Source organism: Aedes aegypti, chromosome 1, assembly GCF_002204515.2.
Source record: "Aedes aegypti strain LVP_AGWG chromosome 1, AaegL5.0 Primary Assembly, whole genome shotgun sequence".
Taxonomy (NCBI): Eukaryota; Metazoa; Arthropoda; class Insecta; order Diptera; family Culicidae; genus Aedes; species Aedes aegypti.
Genome location: NC_035107.1, coordinates 226388294 through 226409507, shown reverse-complemented (window position 1 = coordinate 226409507; position 21214 = coordinate 226388294). Strand labels below are relative to the sequence as shown.

At 39.4% G+C, this 21214-nt stretch overlaps 1 protein-coding gene across 2 annotated transcripts in view; it reads right to left on the bottom strand.

The window, feature by feature from the left end:
* LOC5580194 (plastin-1) overlaps window positions 1-21214 on the bottom strand; it is a 207772-nt gene that overhangs the window by 57628 nt on the left and 128930 nt on the right. The window contains exon 1 of one of the 2 annotated variants that reach the window (XM_001655565.2): window positions 17475-17928. The exons of the other annotated variant lie outside the window; for it this stretch is intronic. Coding sequence (XP_001655615.2) covers window positions 17475-17552 — 78 coding nt within the window. The 5' untranslated portion in view covers window positions 17553-17928. Of the gene's footprint in view, window positions 1-17474; window positions 17929-21214 lie in introns of those variants that run through there. 2 annotated transcript variants of the gene reach the window in all.

Genomic DNA, 21214 nt, shown 5'->3' with positions numbered 1-21214 from the left:
TCACGATGAAGCTGCATTTATTTTGTTAGCAGTCATTCAGATTTGTCGATAAATATTAACAAACTGAAATGTATCCAAACCATGTTATGGTATAGGTGTGTATGTGCAGATTACGTCGTATCGATGTGTGCCGCTTAGCACAAAACTGCGATAATAAACGGCTAGATTTCCATACCCTTGAAACACCATACCTTCTCGATAAGACACCACTTTAAATGGCGATTAGATAGACCAGAAGTTGTAGAAAAAGAAGCTCCATACAGTGTGATAACTGCAAGAATTCCGCGGCACTTCCAGCTACGATGGTGTGAGCGATGGAGCAGCCATCTGGCAATCAATCTCGATGTAGCAGACTACGACAGTCGTGGATCGAGAATCAATGGTAAGTGCTTTCGCCGGACACTGAAGCAGTTATTGTTTCCCCTGTATCGTTATTCATCACAACACGGTGGAACAAAAGGAAGAATAATCGAGTGTATGGTCTAAGTTTGTAAATGATTTCGATTTCCCGTTTAATTTTGACTATTGTAAATTATTACTATAACCGTTCGTTTTGGGGGGAGTATGTTTGTGCAAATTAGTGTTTGTCCCTACGCCTATATGTATTTGTATGTATGGTATTAGTCAAATAAACAGTCTCAACTTGACCATTGCAATACGCTACCGTACGCCTTTCTTTTCATTCTTTCAAGTATCTCAAAACCACAACGATAAAAGGGTCTTGCCCGTGTGCGAACATGTTTGGTGTACACAACCACACTGACTTGCGAACAATAACTTGCAATCAGTTAATTTTTTGGCATTGATGACTTCAATGCAAAACATCGCTCATGGAATAATTCGCAAAACAATTCCAATGGCAAAATTTTATTTGATAAGTGCTCTTCAGGATATTTCTCAATTCAATACCCTGAAAACCCTACTTGTTTTTCCTATTCTAGAAACCCTTCTACGATTGATTTGGTCTTAATCGACTCTAGTCACCTTTGTAGCCAACATGTAATGCTTTGTTGAATCCTAAGCAGAAATTTCGTTTTTTCGTATAGTAGCCGAGTTGTTTTCGATTCAGTTTGGACGCGTTCAAGCCGAAAGTTCGTTTTTGTTTCGTCATCGCCAGTTTTATTTTTTTGAGTGCTTCTCGATGGCTCAAGCAATCGAATTCGGGTTTTTAAATCGCCGGAATGATTTTTTTGTGCAATTAATATGCTGACTAAAGCACATTACGGCTACTCAGTCAAGGATGGATGATCAATTTGGTGAGCTCGTTTCATGCTTTTATTTTGAATGTACGATATATTGGTCTGAAGGCCGCCAAAACCTCAAAAAAGATGTTTTCTCCAAACGGCAATATTTTTCATGACTTCCTCAACACTTCTGTGGTTGAACAGAAGTTTGAAGAAAATTCATAAGAATTTGAATTACATGGACATGATTTTTCAAGAAAATTTATATTTGCGATCCATAATTCACCAGCTATTTATGAATTTGAAGAGTGCTTATACCGCAATGGTATCTTCAGAGAATTTGTTTGTCTACGCATAAAGTACACCTGAGTTGAATAAAAAATTTCATTACATTCATACAAAGTGAATTCTGTTTAAACATTGTTCGAAAAACATATTATTTTTGAAAAAGGTACCCTAAGACTTTAGTAGCTCGCAGAAGCCCGTAATGAGAATAAGTTCATTCGAAAGCTTAAAACAAGAACTTGAATACAATTAACTTGCGATATATAACTTTTAACACGTTTGAAGTTGTACGGAACACAATTACCAATAAATAACAACAACCCTGTACTATGCTGATATGTGCATTGCAATCGTAGTAGCCACGAATAGCAGGTGATTTGGTTTGTGATACGATCTTAACAAGTAAATGTGAAATTATTTATTTCCTTATCACGCCTACAGTATCACATTTCCATAATACGGATCGTCATACTTCCTAAGATCTCTTTCGTGTTGCGTATTTTATAGACGCTCCCTAACATTTATCTTGCGTGTTATTTAAATAGTGGTAATAAACATGATGACATGATATGATAACAAAACGATTTCCTTCTGCTTTTGAACTTTAAAAATAAACGCCTGAGACGAAAAATCTTTATTAAAAATTCAAAACTAAACTTCACCAGGATACAGAAAAACGTAAACTGCACAAGGCTTTTTCACATGTTTCATAAAAGATGCAGTATTTGTGGTATTTTGGAAGAGTCTCTTTTCTAAATTCCTTAAAAGCCAGAATACTTTATGGTGAACTTTGCATTGTAACTAAATAAATACGTTGAATACAATAACACAAATCATATCGACTTATTAAGGTGGTCGAAAGAAAGTACCTTCTTCGGAGTGCAGCTTATCTAAATAGAAACATTGACATATTTTTTTCTTTCGAAAAGTTTGAGAACAGTCTGAATCTAAAGACTATAATGATTCTAAAACTGATGAAATTGATGATACTTGCATTGAGGCAGGTTTTGATCTAAGATATATGGACCGATTTGAATGATTTTTTTTAGTTTTTCAGACACCACTTGAGTTTCAAAGTCGTATTTAGAAAGGTTATTCAAAAATATATGTTGAAGTCCAAGTAATACCTGTGCAGTGAAAGTTGCATTTAAATTAGCCAATAAATAACTGAAGCAGGCTTAACCAGGTTTTGGACGAGAAGAATGCAGCGCGGGCGATTACACTGTTCGACAAAAAAGTCGATCTGAATGCACAGAGACCGGACAATCCGAATCGGGATCAAACAATTTATTCACTCAAAACACTGTCACTGTCCAACAAGTTGCGCGCCGGTGGCCCATGCGCCGAGTCGTGCGCCAGCCAAAAAGTAAATAAAGAAATGTCAAAATATCTCGCCGAGGAAGTGAATCACTTTTAGGGCTCGAGTCCTAAACTGGAGAGCGATCATAATTGTTTTATCAATACAAAACATATGGAATAAAATAGTTCGTACCTTCTTGTGTTCAAGTTGCAAGCGATTGAAATCGTTTTGACCGACCCACAACTCGGCGCATAATCGATCGGCGCGCAACTTATTTGGTGGCCTGCGGTTTTGAGAAAAGATTCGCAAAGTGCCCAACTAGTACCAGACCATGGCGCGTAACATTCAAAGTAAAGAGGAAGTGATCGAAATGCTAAAAATTTTCGAGAAGCTCAATATGTCGCGCAATATTGTTTTCTCCCTAGCTTATCATAAAATAACCTATTATAAATTGAAAATGAGTCTTGTACAGATTTGGCCACTCATGGCGCCGCCAAGTGCCCCGGGGGAACCTTGCATCCACTACCGGCACCGATTCCGGGTAAATGGCCATATCTTGGTTGTTTCTGGACCGTTGATCTTAATACTTGGCGCACCAATCGCTTCAGAATTTGATCTTCTATCTTCATGTCTAGTAAAATTTTGATTTTTTAGCCGAGACGTTTGCTAAAAACACGTCATAATTTTACTGCATAAGCAGGGTGGCCAGTGAAAAGTGAATTTAAAATTCCCGGTTTTCTCCCGGTTTTTTCCCGATATTTCAAAAATATTCCCGGTTTAATTGAAATCTAAAAAAACGTAAATTACAATTTTTACCATTTAAAACGACTTCAAGTACAAGTTTTTTGGTCATTCACCAAAGCATTCCTATTAAGGTTAGATTGAAATCAGATTTTCTTGCATCAAAAATTGTGCCTTACTGTTTCTACTTAATTTCAATATATGGAACGATATTTTATCATCGGTGGATTTGATTTGTTATGAAAATGTTTAGTGTAAAAATAATGACTATAACTTTTAACTAACACACAGTCTTTAAAGACTTAAACGAGTTATCAATTGTCAATAATTTCCCGATCATAAGAAAATAAAGAGCCTCTAACGGAAATTTTTTTGAAAAGTTAGGTAAATTTTTTCATAAGTTCATTCCGAAAAATGATTTGAATGATGATGATGATGATGACTATGATGCCATAAATTTTAGCAATAGATATAAAAGTATCAAGTAGTGGGATTTTTGACTAAAATTATTTGAAAGTTGTAGAAAGTTTTTGTCGCGAATTGCAAACTTTTCAGAGAAATGTATTTGATAGCATCCAAACATTATATTTTGAAACATGAAATTCTTGATTAAACGTTATAAAAAAATCATCATTTAAAATTATTTTCTCAAAAAAAAAGGTTTTAACTTGTTGTCCAATTCATTACTGTATTAGAAAAAGTTTTCGTGTACACTATTTTTTTAAATATCGATCAAATCAGTTCTAATTGAAAACATTTCTATAAAGATTCTGTCCCCATATACTACCTCTGACATTATTGATTAGCTTGGGATTCAAATGTCAAAGCTATGGTAAAAAAATGAAAAAAAAAAAAATGGGAAAATTGTTAGAACGTGAATTCAGCATATAAAATGTTTCCGTAAGTTTATTTTTTGTTAAATTTTGATAAAAAAAAAGTATAGTAAGAATGACCCATTTGTTCCAAAATATATTTAACATAGGCGAGTGCTCGAGACTGTGAATAATCTCATCCATTGTTGACGTTTTAAAAGCATTCATTGCAAAGATATTCAACTCGATAGCTGCATGATAAAATTTAATGGTTTGCTTGTAAGGAGAAACTAACAAATGAAAACCACCCAGAGTCTGAACAGATTAAACAGTAAAAATAATAAATAACATTTTTGTTTCGTTTCATTTTCAATTGCGAACTACCCTAACATGACACGATTATTTTCGAATTTTTATGGGCCATACTGTAAGTATCTTTAAAGGGATAATACTGGTTGAAACGTTACGTTGTATGCAAAATTTTCCCGGTATTAATTGAAATTCCCGTATATTTCCCGGTTTTCTCCCGGTGATTTAAAATTCCCGGCTTTTTCCCGGTTTTCCCGATTTCCCGGTGCGCTGGTCACCCTGCATAAGACATGCTTCCGGAAATCCGGATTATCACCGGTATCCGGTGGTCATAGTTCATCTCCATGGATGCACCTCAAAACTAGATTAGTTGACCCGTCCATTACTTCTTAAAGAATTGAAATCGGTCAATCTTTGTCAAAGTTACAGCATTCCAAAGTTGGCCCAATTTTTGCCTGTCCCTGTGTGTTTGTTATTTTGACAACCCCCTGTATATCAAATATTCCATCATTTGCGATACTTTAAAAATGGGGAGGGTACAAAAAAGGGCGGAGAGCTCCCTGCAAATCTTATTACAACTCTTCATATTGTATTTAAAGTTGAAAACATTATATGGCACATGAATTCCGCTGTCCTGAATATAAAACACTGTGTCGGTTTATTGGTTAGAATAGATTTTTAAATAAAAAATGCAAAAAGTTCAAGTATATTTTCAAAATGACCTGGGGCAGACACGAACATTCTGAAAACCATTATTTTTGTTTATTTTTATACTTTCAAGCCCGGGGTGTCCGGTCTCTGTGCATTCAGATCGACTTTTTTGTCGAACAGTGAAGCTGCAGCAAGGCACCCGTCAAAACGTGGAACGATACAAACAGATGCGGGATAAAAAGCACCACCTGGAAATGTTGGAGCGCGAAGAGATGGAGCAGCTGTATCGTGCTCAAGAAACACGTAAGTTCTACAAGAAATTCAATGCATCCCGCAATGGCTTTGTGCCGCGAGCCGGGATAAGAATGGAGGTATCCTGACGGACGAACGTGCGAGGGTTGAAAGGTGGAAGCAGCACTACAATGAACACCTGAATAGCGCAGAGGAGTAAGGCCAAGGCAGCAGGAGGAATGGCTTCATCAGTACGACGGATGAGGGAGACGTGCCAACTCCCACAATAGGTGAAGTTGAGGATGCTATCAAACAGCTCAAGAACAACAAAGCAGCTGGAGCGGAACTTATTAAAATGGGCCTGGACAGGTTGGTAACTTATCTGCACCGATTGATATCTGGGATACTGGGAGAAGTGGAAAGAGGGAGTAATATACCAATTGCAAAAAGGGTGACAAGTTAGAATGTGAAAGCTATCGAGCGATCGCCGTTCTTAACGCAGCGTATAATGTGCTTTCCCACATCACCTTCCGCCGTCCATCGTCACTGGCAAGCAGATTTGTGTGAAGTTATCAAGCCGGTTTTGTGGACGGGCGATCGACAACAGACCAAATCTTTATGTTGCGACAAATCCTCCAAAAGTGTCGCGAAAATCAAGTCCCTACGCACAACCTATTCATCAATTTCAAAGCAACCTATGATACCATCGAGCGCGAAGAGCTATGGAAGATTATGGAAATGGATTTCTCGGGAAACTGACTAAACTGCAACCCGTTTGACCCGTTTGAAACACGCAAAGGACTTCGACAAGGCGATGCCTTTTTGCGATGTCTTTTTTGCCTCCTGTTCAATATTTCGCTAGAAGGCGTTATGAAACGGGCGGTCTTCGACATGCGAGGCACGATCTTTAATAAATCTAGCCAGTTCATATGTTTCGCTGACGAGGTGGACATTGTCGGAAGAACGTTCCAGGTGGTTTCGGGTTAGATTGAAGGTAAATACGTCGAAGACGAAATACCTGCTGGGTGCGATAGAGTTCGCATTGGTAGACGCGTGACGATCGACGGAGATGAGTTCGAGGTGGTTGACAAATTTGTCTACCTCGGATCATTGGTAACGTCGGATAACAACTGCAGCAGAGAAATTGGAAGACGTATCATTGCCGGAAGTCGTGCTTACTACGGACTCCACAACACCTTGCGGTCTGGGAAACTTAACCTCCATACTAAGTGTACCATGTACATGACGCTTAGAAGACCGGTAATCCTCTGCGGGCATGAGACGTGGACAATGCTCGAAGAGGATTGAAACGCTAGGAGTTTTTGAACGACGTGTGCTTAGGACGATCTTTGGCGGAGTATGTAAGAGCGGCGTATGGAGGAGAAGAATGAACCTTGCGCAATTCTACGGTGAACTTAGTATCCAGAAAGTCACCAAAGCTGGAAGGCTACGATGGGCGGGGTACTTTGTGAGAATGCCGGACAATAATCCCGCAAAAATGGTTTTCACTTCGAATACGGCCGGTACAAGACGAGGAGGAGCGCAACGAGCTAGGTGGTTTATTAAGTGGAGCAGGATCTTGGAAGTGTGGGACGATCGAGAATTATTTATTTTTATTTAGTTGGTGTTACATCAATTAATTTGATAAAACCTCGTTAACGATGTTACACCAATTTACTCGGTCCATGGCTGTGTCTCTCCAACTTCGATTTTGGCCCACGTTCTCCAGATCTTGTTGCACCTGATCAAGCCACCTCGCTCGCTGTGCTGAGAGTGAGTGCCTGCAATCAACTCTCATTACACTGTTGGACCTAATAAATATTCAGTATGAATTTGACTAGTACAAAGTAAAGAAGTGTTTTCCCAAAGCTTAATCCGAAAGGTTCCCAAATTACCAATCCTCGGTCGTAACAGTTCTGGCGACGAAGTTGAAACGGCGCGAATTGCGTGCAGAGTGCGTGAAAAATTTGTGAAATTTTAGTGCTAGGTGCACGGATAGGGAGAGATCTAGACCGATTAGGATTTTAACGTGGTGGAAGTTGTTTGAAGGACAATGCTTGGTGGGTCTGCGACCGAAGACAATAAGCCAGCTACAATCATGGTGGACAAAAGAACGAAAGGAAGGTTTCCTTTGTATTCGCCGGGTCTCAACGTGAATTCGTACCTTCAAACGGTTGAGATTTATTTCACATTAAACAAGACACCAAACGATGAAAAAGCGTTGGAATTTATTACAAGTGTGGGTCAAGAGACTGCCAATTGGATTATCGGCAGTTTCAAGCCAGACAAAATTGTTAATAAAACCTATGAAGAAATCATTAAGAAGTTTAAAGTGCTACACGAAGAGAACAAAAATGTGTTCGCCGAGCGCCATCGTCTTATTACGCGCCGGCAAGAAGATGGTGAATCGTTAGACGACTTTGCGATTGATCTGCATAATATTGTAGAACACTGCAGCGTGAGTGTAGAAACAGAAGCTACGTTGGTGCAATCGGTGTTTGTGGCCGGGTTACGAAACGATAAAACACGTGAATCAATGCTGCGTGATGCTGATGAGAAGCTCAATCTAGCTCAGTTGTTAGAAAAAGCAAAGACCATTGAAATTGCCGCCCTAGAATCTCGAAAAATGGCTAAACATGAAGGTAACAGCTTGAATTATGTGGGAAACAGTAATTGGGGGTACAGCAGGACAGTGCTTAAACCCGGAAAAATGAATGAGCAAGTGTATGGAAAGCAATCGAATAGTGATATCTCCACCCATCGTGGTAGTGCTAAAGTAAGCGATGATACTGTGTGCTACAATTGTTATAGAAAAGGGCATTTGTCGTACCATTGTACGTTGCCCAAAGCCAAAAAACCACGGCAGGGAGTGCCGTTTGCGAAGAGAAATGTGAGCAGGAAAAGAGCATACGAAGAAAGAATAAACCAACTATCGGCTGCCATGGAAGACCTGAAAATGAGTTTGGAAGAAGACGATGAGATCTCCGACGATGAAACAACTGTAGAACAGGATACCGAAGAGGATGCTTCTAATTGGGTAAACAACATTATGTTGGGTAAGTCCACCAACAATATAACACCTGCTTTTGTGGAACTGATGGTTAATAATAGTAAACTATTAATGGAATGTGATACGGGTGCTTGTGCAACAATTTGCTCTCTAAACACATACAATGATTGTTTTAGCATGTGTAGAATTTTACCCGACCAGAGAAAATTTTTCGTCTTATCAGGAGAATCAGTGGGAGTTCTAGGTAAAATAAAAGTTAAAGTGAGAGTGAGTGGCAAACTCTTAAATCTCTGGTTGCTAATAGTCAAATCTCCCAAAAATTTTGTGCCTCTCTTGGGTCGTGACTGGCTTAATATCATATGGCCCAAATGGAGAAATACATTTAAACTAAATTCTCTACAGGAAGTTAAGAGGGAGTTGTGGGTTAAAAATACAGTTAAAGATCTTAAGAGAGAATTTTCAAAAGCATTCGATGATGATCTGACAGAGCCTATTAAAGATGTAGTGGTAGATATAGAGATAGATCCACAGGCAAAACCCGTTGTACATAAACCCTATACAGTAGCGTTCAAACACAGGGAAACAGTTGCAAAACACCTAGAAGATCTTCAAGCGAAAGGTATACTTGAAAATGTCGAATACGCCGAGTGGGCTTCTCCCATAGTCGTGGTAGTGAAACCGAATAAAAAAGACATAAGAATATGCATGGATGGGTCTAAAACAGTAAATCCACACATTATAACTCATCATTACCCTCTCCCAGTAATTGAAGAATTAATATCAAATAAGAGTGGAGCGAAAAAGTTTGCTCTTATCGACCTTAGAGGAGCATACCAACAATTGATAGTTTCAGAAGCCACGAAAAAGCTTTTAGTTATCAATACACATAAAGGTTTGTTTACTTATAAAAGATTGCCATTTGGAGTAAAACCAGCGGCCACTATATTCCAGTCAGTAATGGATAGAATTTTACAAGGTATTTCTGATGTTCAGACATACATAGATGACATCCTCATTTGGGCAGAGTCAGATGAAGAACTTTTATCCAAAATCAAAATAGTGTTGAGAAGATTAGCGCAACATAACGTTAAGATCAATGCCGAGAAATGTGAATGGTTTGTATCCCAAGTGAAATATTTGGGTCACATTCTGTCGGAGGCAGGAGTATTGCCAAATCCGGAGAAAGTGAAAGCGATAACGGCCGTGCCAGTGCCTAAATCAAAAACGCAACTTAAAGCATTCCTCGGCATGATAACATTTTAAACCAAATTTGTTCCAAAGCTTTGCATACTTCTATCTCCTCTTTATAATTTATTAACCAAAGACAGTAAGTGGGAGTGGAATTATAGATGTGACGAAGCATTCGAAAAAAGCAAAAATGCTATCTGTAGCGCGAAGATACTTACACACTATGATCCATCCAAACCCATCACAGTAACCTGCGACGCAAGTGATGATGGCATCTCAGGAGTTTTAAGCCATAAAATTAACAATAATGATATGCCCGTGTTTTTTGTTTCTCGTCGTCTTACAAAAGCTGAACAGAAATACCCTATATTACATAGAGAAGCTTTGGCCATAGTTTTCGCAATGGAAAAATTTTATAAGTACGTGCTTGGACAAAAGGTGACTATTGTTACCGACCACAAACCTTTACTGGGTATTTTCAATAGCAGGAAAGGAGGGCCTCCTATAATTGCTACAAGGCTGCAACGATATTTCTTAAGATTATCCATATTCGATTTCACTATCACTCATATGGCAGGCAAAGAAAACCTAGTAGCTGACTGTCTTTCAAGGCTACCTGTAATTCAGGATCTCAGTAGAGCAGATTTGTTAGAAAATGATTATAGTTCGTTCAATCAATTGAATTATCTAGTAGATGACAGGAAGGTTAACTTGAATTCAACATTAATAAGCAAAGAGTCTGAAAGCGATCCCTTGCTGTCAATCGTTATAAAATATGTTCGTAAAGGCTGGCCAAGTCACGTGAAGGATCAAAAACTTAAAAACTTTTACTCTAAAAGACATGAGTTAGATGTAGAATCCGGATGCCTAATATTCGGTGAAAGAATTGTCGTCCCAAACTCGCTAAAATTACCTTCTCTCCAATTACTTCATTCAAACCATCGAGGAATACAAAAAATGAAGCAAATTGCTAGAAGATTCCTGTACTGGGATGGTTTTAGTACAGACATAGAAAACTTTGTGAAGTCATGCAAAAAATGTCAAATTTTAGGGATTGATAGAACACCCAAAGTTTATGGGAATTGGCCAGCAGCTTCGACAGCCTTTGAAAGAGTTCATATAGATTTCTTCCAAAAGTTTAATAGGACTTTTTTAATATTAGTAGATGCATATTCAAGATGGATAGAAATACACAAAATGAGTAAAACAAACGCTGAAAATGTTGCACAAGTACTCGACAATATTTTTGCTATTTTTGGCTTCGCAGCCATAATTGTAAGCGACAATGGATCACCATTCAATAGTTTCTATTTTAAAAAATATTGCCAGTCACGGAACATTGAGCATATTCTTTCCCCACCGTACCATCCTGCTAGTAATGGCCTAGCAGAAAGGGCAGTTCAAACCACAAAAGCGGTGTTAAATAAACTAATTGAGAAAGATTCCTCTTCGTCATTACAGATCGAGAATGAAATAAACAAATTTTTGCATCACCATCATCAAACTCCTACCACAGAAGACAAAATAATCCCAAATGATCGAATTTTTTTCATTCTCTCCTCGCACAGAATTAACTAGCATGAAATATAACAAATGTATATTCAGTGATCAGAACAAATCCAAAACTAAAGCAACCTTTAATATTAATGATAATGTAATCTATACGTACAAATCAAATGGTAGGGCATACAGTTCTGAAGCAGTAATTGTTAAACAACTTTCTAATCTAACATACACAATTGACGTAGATGGTGTTAAACGAACAGCTCATAAAAATCAGTTAAAAAGTATTCCGCAAAAACAGTTCATACTGAAAAATCACGTCAATACCAGGTCTTTGCGTAACGAACTAGAACATGACGTCGTTGATAATGATCAAGTGTCAATCAAAAGGAAAAGTTCCCAAAGAACAGCAACAAAGCCTAAACCAAAATTGTACCAGACATTACGTCGCTCTAGTAGAATCAACAAATCAAAATATAGAACTGTAAATGTGAAATCAATTGTTAAGAAAAAGAAAATGTAGTTATACATTGCATACTGTAAGGAAAAATTGTAGGTTAAGTATCTGAAATTGAATTTAAGAATGAAGTGAAATACTATTGATGAAATAAAAAAAAAATGTTAAATTACCTTAACATAGATTTTAAAGGGGGGAGATGTGAGAGTGAGTGCCTGCAATCAACTCTCATTACACTGTTGGACCTAATAAATATTCAGTATGAATTTGACTAGTACAAAGTAAAGAAGTGTTTTCCCAAAGCTTAATCCGAAAGGTTCCCAAATTACCAATCCTCGGTCGTAACACTTGTGCCAACCGGATTCGACGCGAACACCATCTTTGCAGGATTGTTGTCCGGTAGTCTTGCAACATGTCCTGCCCAGCGCACCCTTCCGGCTTTCGCAACCTTCTGGATACTGGGTTCGCCGTAGAGCCTAGCGAGCTCGTGGTTCATTCTCCGCCGCCACACACCGTTTTCCTGTACTCCGCCAAAGATCGTCCTAAGCACCCTTCGTTCGAACACTCCAAGTGCTTGCAGGTCCTCTTCCAGCATGGTCCATGCTTCATGTCCATAGAGGACTACCGGTGTTATAAGCGTTTTGTACATGGTACATTTGGTGCGAGGGTGAATCTTTCTCGACCGCAGCTTCTTCTGGAGCCCATAGTAGGCGCGACTTCCACTGATGATGCGTCTCCGTATTTCACGACTAACGTTGTTATCAGCCGTTAACAAGGATCCGAGGTAGACGAACTCATCAACCACCTCAAAAGTATCCCCGTCTATCGTAACACTGCTTCCCAGGCGGGCTCTGTCGCGCTCGGTTCCGCCTATCAGCATGTACTTTGTTTTTGACGCATTCACCACCAGGCCGACTTTTGTCGCTTCACGTTTCAGGCGGGTGTACAGGTCTGCCACCGTTCCAAATGTTCTGCCGACAATATCCATATCATCCGCGAAGCAAACAAATTGGCTGGATCTTGTGAAAATCGTACCTCGGTTATTGAACCCGGCTCTCCGCATGACACCTTCTAGCGCGATGTTGAACAGCAGGCACGAAAGTCCATCACCCTGTCGAAGTCCCCGGCGGGATTCGAACGAACTGGAATGTTCGCCCGAAATCTTCACGCTATTCTGCACACTGTCCATCGTTGCTCTTATTAGTCTTGTGAGCTTCCCGGGAAAGCTGTACTCGTCCATGATTTTCCATAGATATTCGCGGTCGATGCTATCATAAGCCGCTTTGAAATCGATGAACAAGTGATGCGTTGGGACTTGGTATTCACGGCATTTGTGGAGGATTTGCCGTACAGTGAAGATTTGGTCCGTTGTCGAGCGGCCGTTGATGAAACCAGCTTGATAACTTCCCACAAACTCATTTGTTATTGGTGATAGACGATGGAAGATAATCTGGGATAGCACTTTGTAGGCGGCATTCAGGATCGCACGATAGTTTTCACATTCCAGTTTGTCGCCCTTCTTGTAGATGGGGCATATGACCCCGTGCTTCCACTCCTCCGGCAGCTGTTCCGTTTCCCAGATTCTGACGATCAGCCGGTGCAGACAGGCTGCCAACCTCTCCGGGCCCATTTTGATGAGTTCAGCTCCAATACCATCCTTACCAGCGGCCTTGTTATTCTTGAGCTGGTTGATGGCATCCTTAACTTCCCTCAATGTGGGGGCAGGTTGGTTTCCTTCATCCGCCGTGCTGACGTAGCCACTTCCTCCGCTGTCGTGACCCTCGGCGCCTGTGTTCTCCGTGCCATTCAGGTGTTCATCGTAGTGCTGCTTCCACCTTTCAATCACCTCACGTCCGTCCGTCAAGATGCTTCCGTCCTTATCCCTACACATTTCGGCTCGCGGCACGAAGCCTTTTCGGGATGCGTTAAGCTTCTCGTAGAACTTTCGCGTTTCTTGTGAACGATGCAGCTGTTCCATTTCTTCACATTCCGCTTCTTCCAGGCGGCGCTTTTTGTCCCGGAATAGGCAGGTTTGCTGCTTTCGTTTTCTTTTATATCGCTCCACGTTTTGTCGCGTTCCTTGCTGCAGCATTGCAGCCCGCGCTGCATCCTTCTCCTCCAAAACCTGCCTGCATTCTTCGTCGAACCAATCGTCACATGTCCTCCTTTCCACGTACCCGACGATGCTCTCGGCTGCGTTGTTGATGGCTGCTTTTATGTTGCTCCAGCAGTCCTCAAGAGGGGCTTCGTCAAGCTCGCCCTCTTCCGGCAACGCTACCTCTAGATGCTGCGCGTATGCGGCAGCGACGTTCGGTTGGGCCAGTCGTGCTAGGTTATACCGAGGCGGGCGTCGATACCGTACATTGTTGACGACGGATAGTTTTTGGCGCAGGGACGATCGAGAAACTGGAGGTTAACAGCCATGGATCGAGTTAGTTGGCGTAACATTGTGGCGCAGTTCATGTCTTGAAGGACGAAGCGGCATCAAAAGTAAAGTAAATGTAAGGCTAAACCAAACGCCAAACGCCCATACTGCTTGAAAATGACATAAACTATAACAAACATATAATTTAAGCCATTTGAAAAATAGTTTGAGGTTTTGGCCGACATTTGTTCTAGAACCCCCACCGGAGCACGTGGTTTCTTTTCACAGTTTCAATTTAAATTTGTACATTTGACACGTGTTTCGTCGTGTACATGTAAACTTCGAAACTTTAAACGTATAACAAACGTTTTCAGTTATTTTCATGACAAATGTAAAAAAACGCCAAGGTTGTATCAGTTTTAAAACCGGACAAAAATCCTGCGAAGCTTCTTGCTATCGTCCAATCAGCAAAAACGGTCAATTTGAACAGAAAGATGGTCCACATCAACGAAAATTCAATGTTTGCCAATGAACAGTTCGGATTCCGCCATGGACATTCGACCACTCATAGACTTTTACGTGTAACAAATTTGATACGTTCCAACAAATCTTAAGGCTATTCTACTGGTCTTGCTCTTCTATACATAGAAAAAGCATTCAAGTGTTTGGCATGAAGGCTAGATTGTAAAACTAAAAAACTTTAATTTTCCAACATACATAATAAGTTGTTAACAAAATGTTGAGAAATGCTCAATTTAGTTTTACCAAATTAGAATGGTAGTGTTTTCAAACACAGAACACGTAGATATAAGATATGAATCGTGTCATAGTTCAGTAGGGTAATGAACTACTTGGGTACCTTTATGACTTATTTTGACATGGGGGTTTTCTCGGCGGAATTGACTAATTAACTTTCCAAAAACACTCCTGTCGATGTGAATCAAAAATATCCAGATTAGGATACGTCTCCCTATAGGGTTTGATTCGGTTCTTACTTCTTCAAAAAACTCCGGTGTGAATTGCCGTCGAAATTCCTCGATATGCTCATGCTTCTGAACGTCCAAGATGCTTGGAATGATACTAATAAAGGGATGAAAAAAGTGGAAAATGAAACTTCTGCAGAAATACATAGATGATTTTTCGTAAGCTTGGGTAGCAGGTGTTTCTGGAAAAAATATTCATCAGCTACCGTCGTTGGGGGTGACAATGGGTCAAAAAGGGATATGTGCGATTTATTTTTTGAATAACTATCGCAATTTAACTCCAATAAACTTCAAATTTGGCGTGTATGTACTTTGATGGTACATTAACAACTGTTCAAAAATTTAAAGACAAATATTTATTCACAGCGGCACCACAAGTGAATGAAAAATGACCCAATCTCACCCCATAGAGGGGGTGACATTGGGTCACTGTAATTAAAATAACTTCTTTTTGAGAATATGATTTCAAAACCATTCGCAACTGAAAAATATTGATAAAAAACGATGCAAACAAGACAAACAGATATCTAAGATGTTTCACAAGTATGATAAACCCACTTAAAAGAAAGATTATACAGAAAATTGAAGAGCTATGAGAAAAAATATGTAAACCCAACATTTATCGTCAAGTTTACATAAATTTTCTTGGTTTTTCCCTCAAATTGTCTTCAAAGTCTCATCCCCATTGCTATAAAGCCCATTCAGTTTCCCCAAAGGCGTACTGAAACAGTGATTATTTTAAACCTTCGCAAATAGTTAAATTTCGGTGCGACACTCCACGATCAATAAATTTCAGGCAGAAGTTGACGTCATAATCCCAGTATTTCAGCGATCCAACTCATTTGTACTTCCGCGAGATGTTTCTATTATATGAAAACACTCATAAAAAATCAAATTTAGAAAAAAAACACCCTTTGATAAAAATTTACGATGTTGCTGCGCACGAAACACAGTTGCTGGTTTGATAAGTTGTCAAAATGCGTTATATTGTTATTCAATGCACGGAATACTCAAGTAGACTTGTTTGATGTTTCAGGGATGCTGTATATAGAAAGAATAAAAACATCTTAATGAAAAAAGAGAGCACCCGGCACCGTAAAATGTAAAAAAAGTGGATTTGGAATTTCATTTACTATCGTTCTTGCTTGACCCAATCTCACCCCCATTTTCAATGTTTTAGACATCGTACCGAAAAAAATGATTTTTTTGTGGGAAAATCAAACAGATTCCGGAAAATACCTGTGATGTGTAATGAAAAGACTTTCAACATTCTACTAATACAACGATAGAGGCTAGAGTACATGCGTGATACTTTGTACAGGAGAAATTTAATGTTGTAAATTTTATCTAGTTTCAACATGCAAGTTTATTGATGTAGTAAACAAAAACTACTATTTCTAAAAATGTGTATCGTTATGAATTATGTGTAATAATATGTTCCCTATCATATGAATTATTAATTTTAATAATATCGGCGTTATTAGCTGAAATTTTTCACAAAACATATTTTTCCGTTTTGACCCAATCTCACCCCCTAGACCCATTGTCACCCCCATCGACGGTACCAAAAGAAAAATCAATCAAAAATGAAAAAATGGAAAATGCGAAATTTTTTCCAAAAATCAACACTTTTCGAACTGAACCTTACAGCAGCCGATAAATATCAAGTTCGAACAAATGATGGCCGATCAAAATAGAAAGAAATATTACGATGAGCACAGGCACAAACTTCCAATGAACTCAAGCGGCGCTGCATACATTCCCGACATAAAAATACGAAAGAAAAAAAATCGCTATCACACGTTATCTCGACAAACATTGGTAAATTCTGCTTGCTTTTACCATCGGAGCTCAATCAATTATTGCCATCAATAAACCCCATCACTCAGTACTTAACACATAAATGTACACCTCCTCAGTCAGTGTATCCACAGAGGTTCCCACATTTTACGAAATGTTCGTATACGTGTCAAAATCAATTCAGATCGATCGGTGTTCTGACGCCGGAATTGAGAGGCGTGCCGCAATGCCCGCAATAGTGGTCGATTCCTCGGTAAAAGCATTACCAACTCCCGTTCGATGACTCAACTTGTTTTCAGTGTGTTCCGGGGGATGACGAGAGAGTATCAACCGAATGATTCAAACCTTACGTAACACCGGTTAGCACTGGTTGACCCCCATCGGATGATTCATGCAGTGGGGCCGCACCTAATGCTAATTTCCGGATGCGAATCCTTTCCTCCTCCGCATTTCGGGAAACTACTGCAACCTTGATATGTCGTGTCATAGTTCAGTAGGGTAATGAACTACTTGGGCACCTTAATGACTTATTTGGACATAAGGGCTTTCTCGCCGGAATTGACAAATTAACTTTCAAAAAACACTCCTACCGATGTGAATCAAAAAATGCCCAGAATAGGATACGTCTCCCTATAGGGTTTGATTCGGTTCTTACTTGTTCGAAAAACTCCGGTGTGAATTGCCGTCGAAATTCCTCGATATGGTCGTGCTTCTGAACGTCCAAGATATCCATTGTCAGGGAAGAAAGATTACACTATTCTGCGATCAACTCGATGATGGTCGAACGATAATTGCACTAAACCCCCGGTTCTTCACTTAGCTTAAAACTCGCGACAATTCGCTCGAAGTGATTCGCGGTCAGTACACTCCCGGCAGCACAAATTGGGCCAATTTCACTCCTAAGACTATTTGTCTTCGTTCGCTCCAATAAAGCTCTGTAGTGTTACTGGTAACTGACTGACGGGGGTAGTCCACACAAGTCCCGCGCACTAATCGGTTCCCGTTATCACAACACTACCACGAAACGACAACATTTTCGCGCATTTGGTGTTCGATTTGTGGTTCCGTTATTATCACCTCACCATGCTCTTGAATTGATAGCGAGCGACTTTCGGTTGACGTAGTGACCGCCGATATCTAGTGCTATACAGGTAGGTGGTTCTTCTGGCCTCCACCAGCCTCAAGCTCCACACGCGAAAGGGGTTCCCACCGTCACGACAATTCACTGATAACGACAAGTGCTCAGCTAAGCTGGATGTTCCGACCGATTTCTATCCAACAGAGATCTTCAGAGGGAAGCTCAACGCAGTGCAGTTTGACCAGTTCGAAGGTCGATTGGCAACTGAAAAATCGTGGTGCAGACCTTTCGGCTCCCCTGGCATAGTCTGTGTTGTTAAACTATCCGCTTTCGAACGTTTCACTATACAGTGGGAAGCCGTTTTTGGCATGTTTCGCTTTTGGTACCTTCGATTTTGGAATAGAAATGGAGCAATTTCTGGTAACTATTTTGAATTCAAATCAAATTAGTATTTTTTTGTAAATATCAATAAATGACGAAAACATCGTTCAAGCAGCAGCTTAGCTTCACCCCGATCCTGTTCTGAAATAGACCTCTGTGCTTACATACTTGCAAGGATGAAACATTGGGTAAACCGTTCGCCTAAGCAATTTGACTTGGAAATCAAATTCAAGTATCAATAGATCGCAGCGGTCTCAGACATGATCGGAAATTATCACAACTGTTGAATTTGTGAAAATTTATTTAGTTTTTGAGACTTGGAAACGTTTAAAAAAACCACGATTAATTTTAGCGACGGAATAAAACCGTCCACTTTCGAGTTAAAAGCGATCACAACAATTTTCGCACACAATTTTGCAAAAACAAAACATAAATTCACTGTGATTCTAAGAAGCATGACGATTGTATATTGTTTAACCTAGATGTTGGATCATTTTTGTAATTAAATAACACATGCATGCACTTTTCTTAGTATTTTTTGTTCTTTTCAAATACTCAACACAATTACTTCTGAATATAATATGTTCCAATTAAGGAAGATATCAAACCATAGCGATTGAATTAATACATTCGGACATTCGGAAATCCTGGCTTAAACAAATCTGAATCTATGACAAAGGTCGAAAAACAAACGGTCGAAAGACATAAGTTCAAAGGGACGGAAAGGTCGATGAACAAAAGAGAAGGGAAAATGTTCGAACATATGTTTTCAAAGAAGGACAAAATCCAACCAAGCAAATCATTTTCGACCTTTTGTCCTTCGACCTTTAGTCAATTAACCCATGATTTTATGGATAATCATAGAAATGGGCATCAGAATTATAATTGAATGATTATTCTTCTTCATCTTCAAAAACTTCACTGCCTTCGGCGTTTTGTCTTTCGACATTTCGTCCTCAAACTGATCATCAGATGTGCATCCTTCTTTATTTGATTGTCGGTTATCACTCATTATAGTTTACCGCCATGTCACTGAACATTATGCTTGTATCTTTTTGAAGTGCCGTCTGTATATTATATCATGAACTTTACGGGGAAAGGGGAAATTCGGAGAACTGGTTTTCTGGGAAAAGGGTCATTCGGGGAACTGGCACTCGGGAAAATGACATTCGGGGAAAAGTAGTACAATCGAGACACACATATTGCAGGGCTAGTAGTGAGTAACTTTTTAGTTACTTGGTCACTATTTTCAATTTGGTCACTAAAATGTCACTATTTAAAACACAAAGTCACTTCAGTATAAAGGTTACTAAAGTCACTATTTTTATGCTGAATCAGAAGAGAAACTCTGGATTGACTTCTCAAATTGTACGACATTTCCCAGAAACCCATTCACCAGAATGACGATCCCCAGAACGCCATTCCCCAAAAATCCATTCCCCCGAATTGGACGTTCCCAAGAAAGACATTCCCCAGAAAAAAAATGAAAGATTCTAGGACTGCTAAATTCAAGGTAAATGGACACCGATAATATAGGGGAAGAGCACCAATTTTCGACCTAGAATTAGTATTCGACCCACCCAGACGATTTTGGCCTACTTTGTATAAAAATCCGAAAATTTGTACAATTCTTGTAGGTCGAAAATTAGAGCTTTTCCCCTACAACATCATTTAACTGGAATTAGTTTTAGACGATAAAAGTGTTCCTATTAGGATGGTCCATTCCTATATGAAAATCTCAAATTTGTACCACCCCAAATTGTTTTGTTTTTTTGGATCCCCGAAACTACTCTGAAAAATTAGAGTGAAATCCGTTAACTCATTTTTTTTTCTGTAGCTTCTAAAGCTAAAATTTGAAGGATGTAACTTTTGGTTTTTGTAGTCTGATCAACCACCCTAGTGTACACAGGATTTGATATATTGTAGCCTTTACGTTTTGTTGCAAATCTTCTTAATAACTTTATTAAAGAGGAGCGGACTTCTCTTATGTAGTTTGGTTTCATTATTCTTAATAAGACGAAGACAATAAACCTAGGAAGAACAGTCAATGTTCAAAAGAAGTGAAAATATGCTATGAAAGCATCAAAACAAATTACATCAATTTGTTTTGAGAATATTAAACAAATCACTTTTTTGAAAATACAATAAGAAAGAGCAGCAATTTTTTAAAAGAAGGCTATGAAAACAACAAAATACTTAATTTTTCCAACAGCGTGGGCCAAAGATAATGATAAAACGTGGTATAACGTATGTATGAATAGCGTTTTCTACCTAAGGTTTTGGTTCGTGCAACAGAGTACATTAGGGACTACATGGTATTTTTTTCTGGATTTTCAAGGCACCATATTCTTTCCCCCTTGTTTAACATCTTAAAGTTTGTATGGGCCGTGGCCTTGGCTAGACCTCCCTGCCTCCCTCCATAGATGTCCAAATGGTTTATGGACGGCCCCTAAGCAAGCATGGGAAAATTCACTCACTCACCCGAACGCTACCGACAAAATATCTGCAAAGTATCTGCTGCCACCGAATGTTCAATGACTGCCGAACGCTACTAGGGTGAGCGCAATCCCGACGAATCGTAAACGATTGCATTCGTATTTGAGAGCTGAAGAGCGTTCACTGACTGTTAATACACAAAGCGAAATGTTTCAGTGAACGCAAAATCTGTACATTTCGCAGGAAGCTTTCAGTGATTGAATGGCGAACGCGTTCTTTCGCGTCTCCAATTTAAGAGAGGATAGGTGCTCTCTCCGCTCCGTATATCTTTTCATTTTCGGTTTATCTCATGAGATACGCTCTTCAGCTCTCAAATACGAATGCCACTCGTGCGGAATCGGAATGTAAAGAATCATTCGCTACAGCAATCGGATGCCTTCAGCATTCTGTTGCCGTTTTTGTCTAACTTGTCGCTCGACGAACAAGAAGAAAGCGCATTG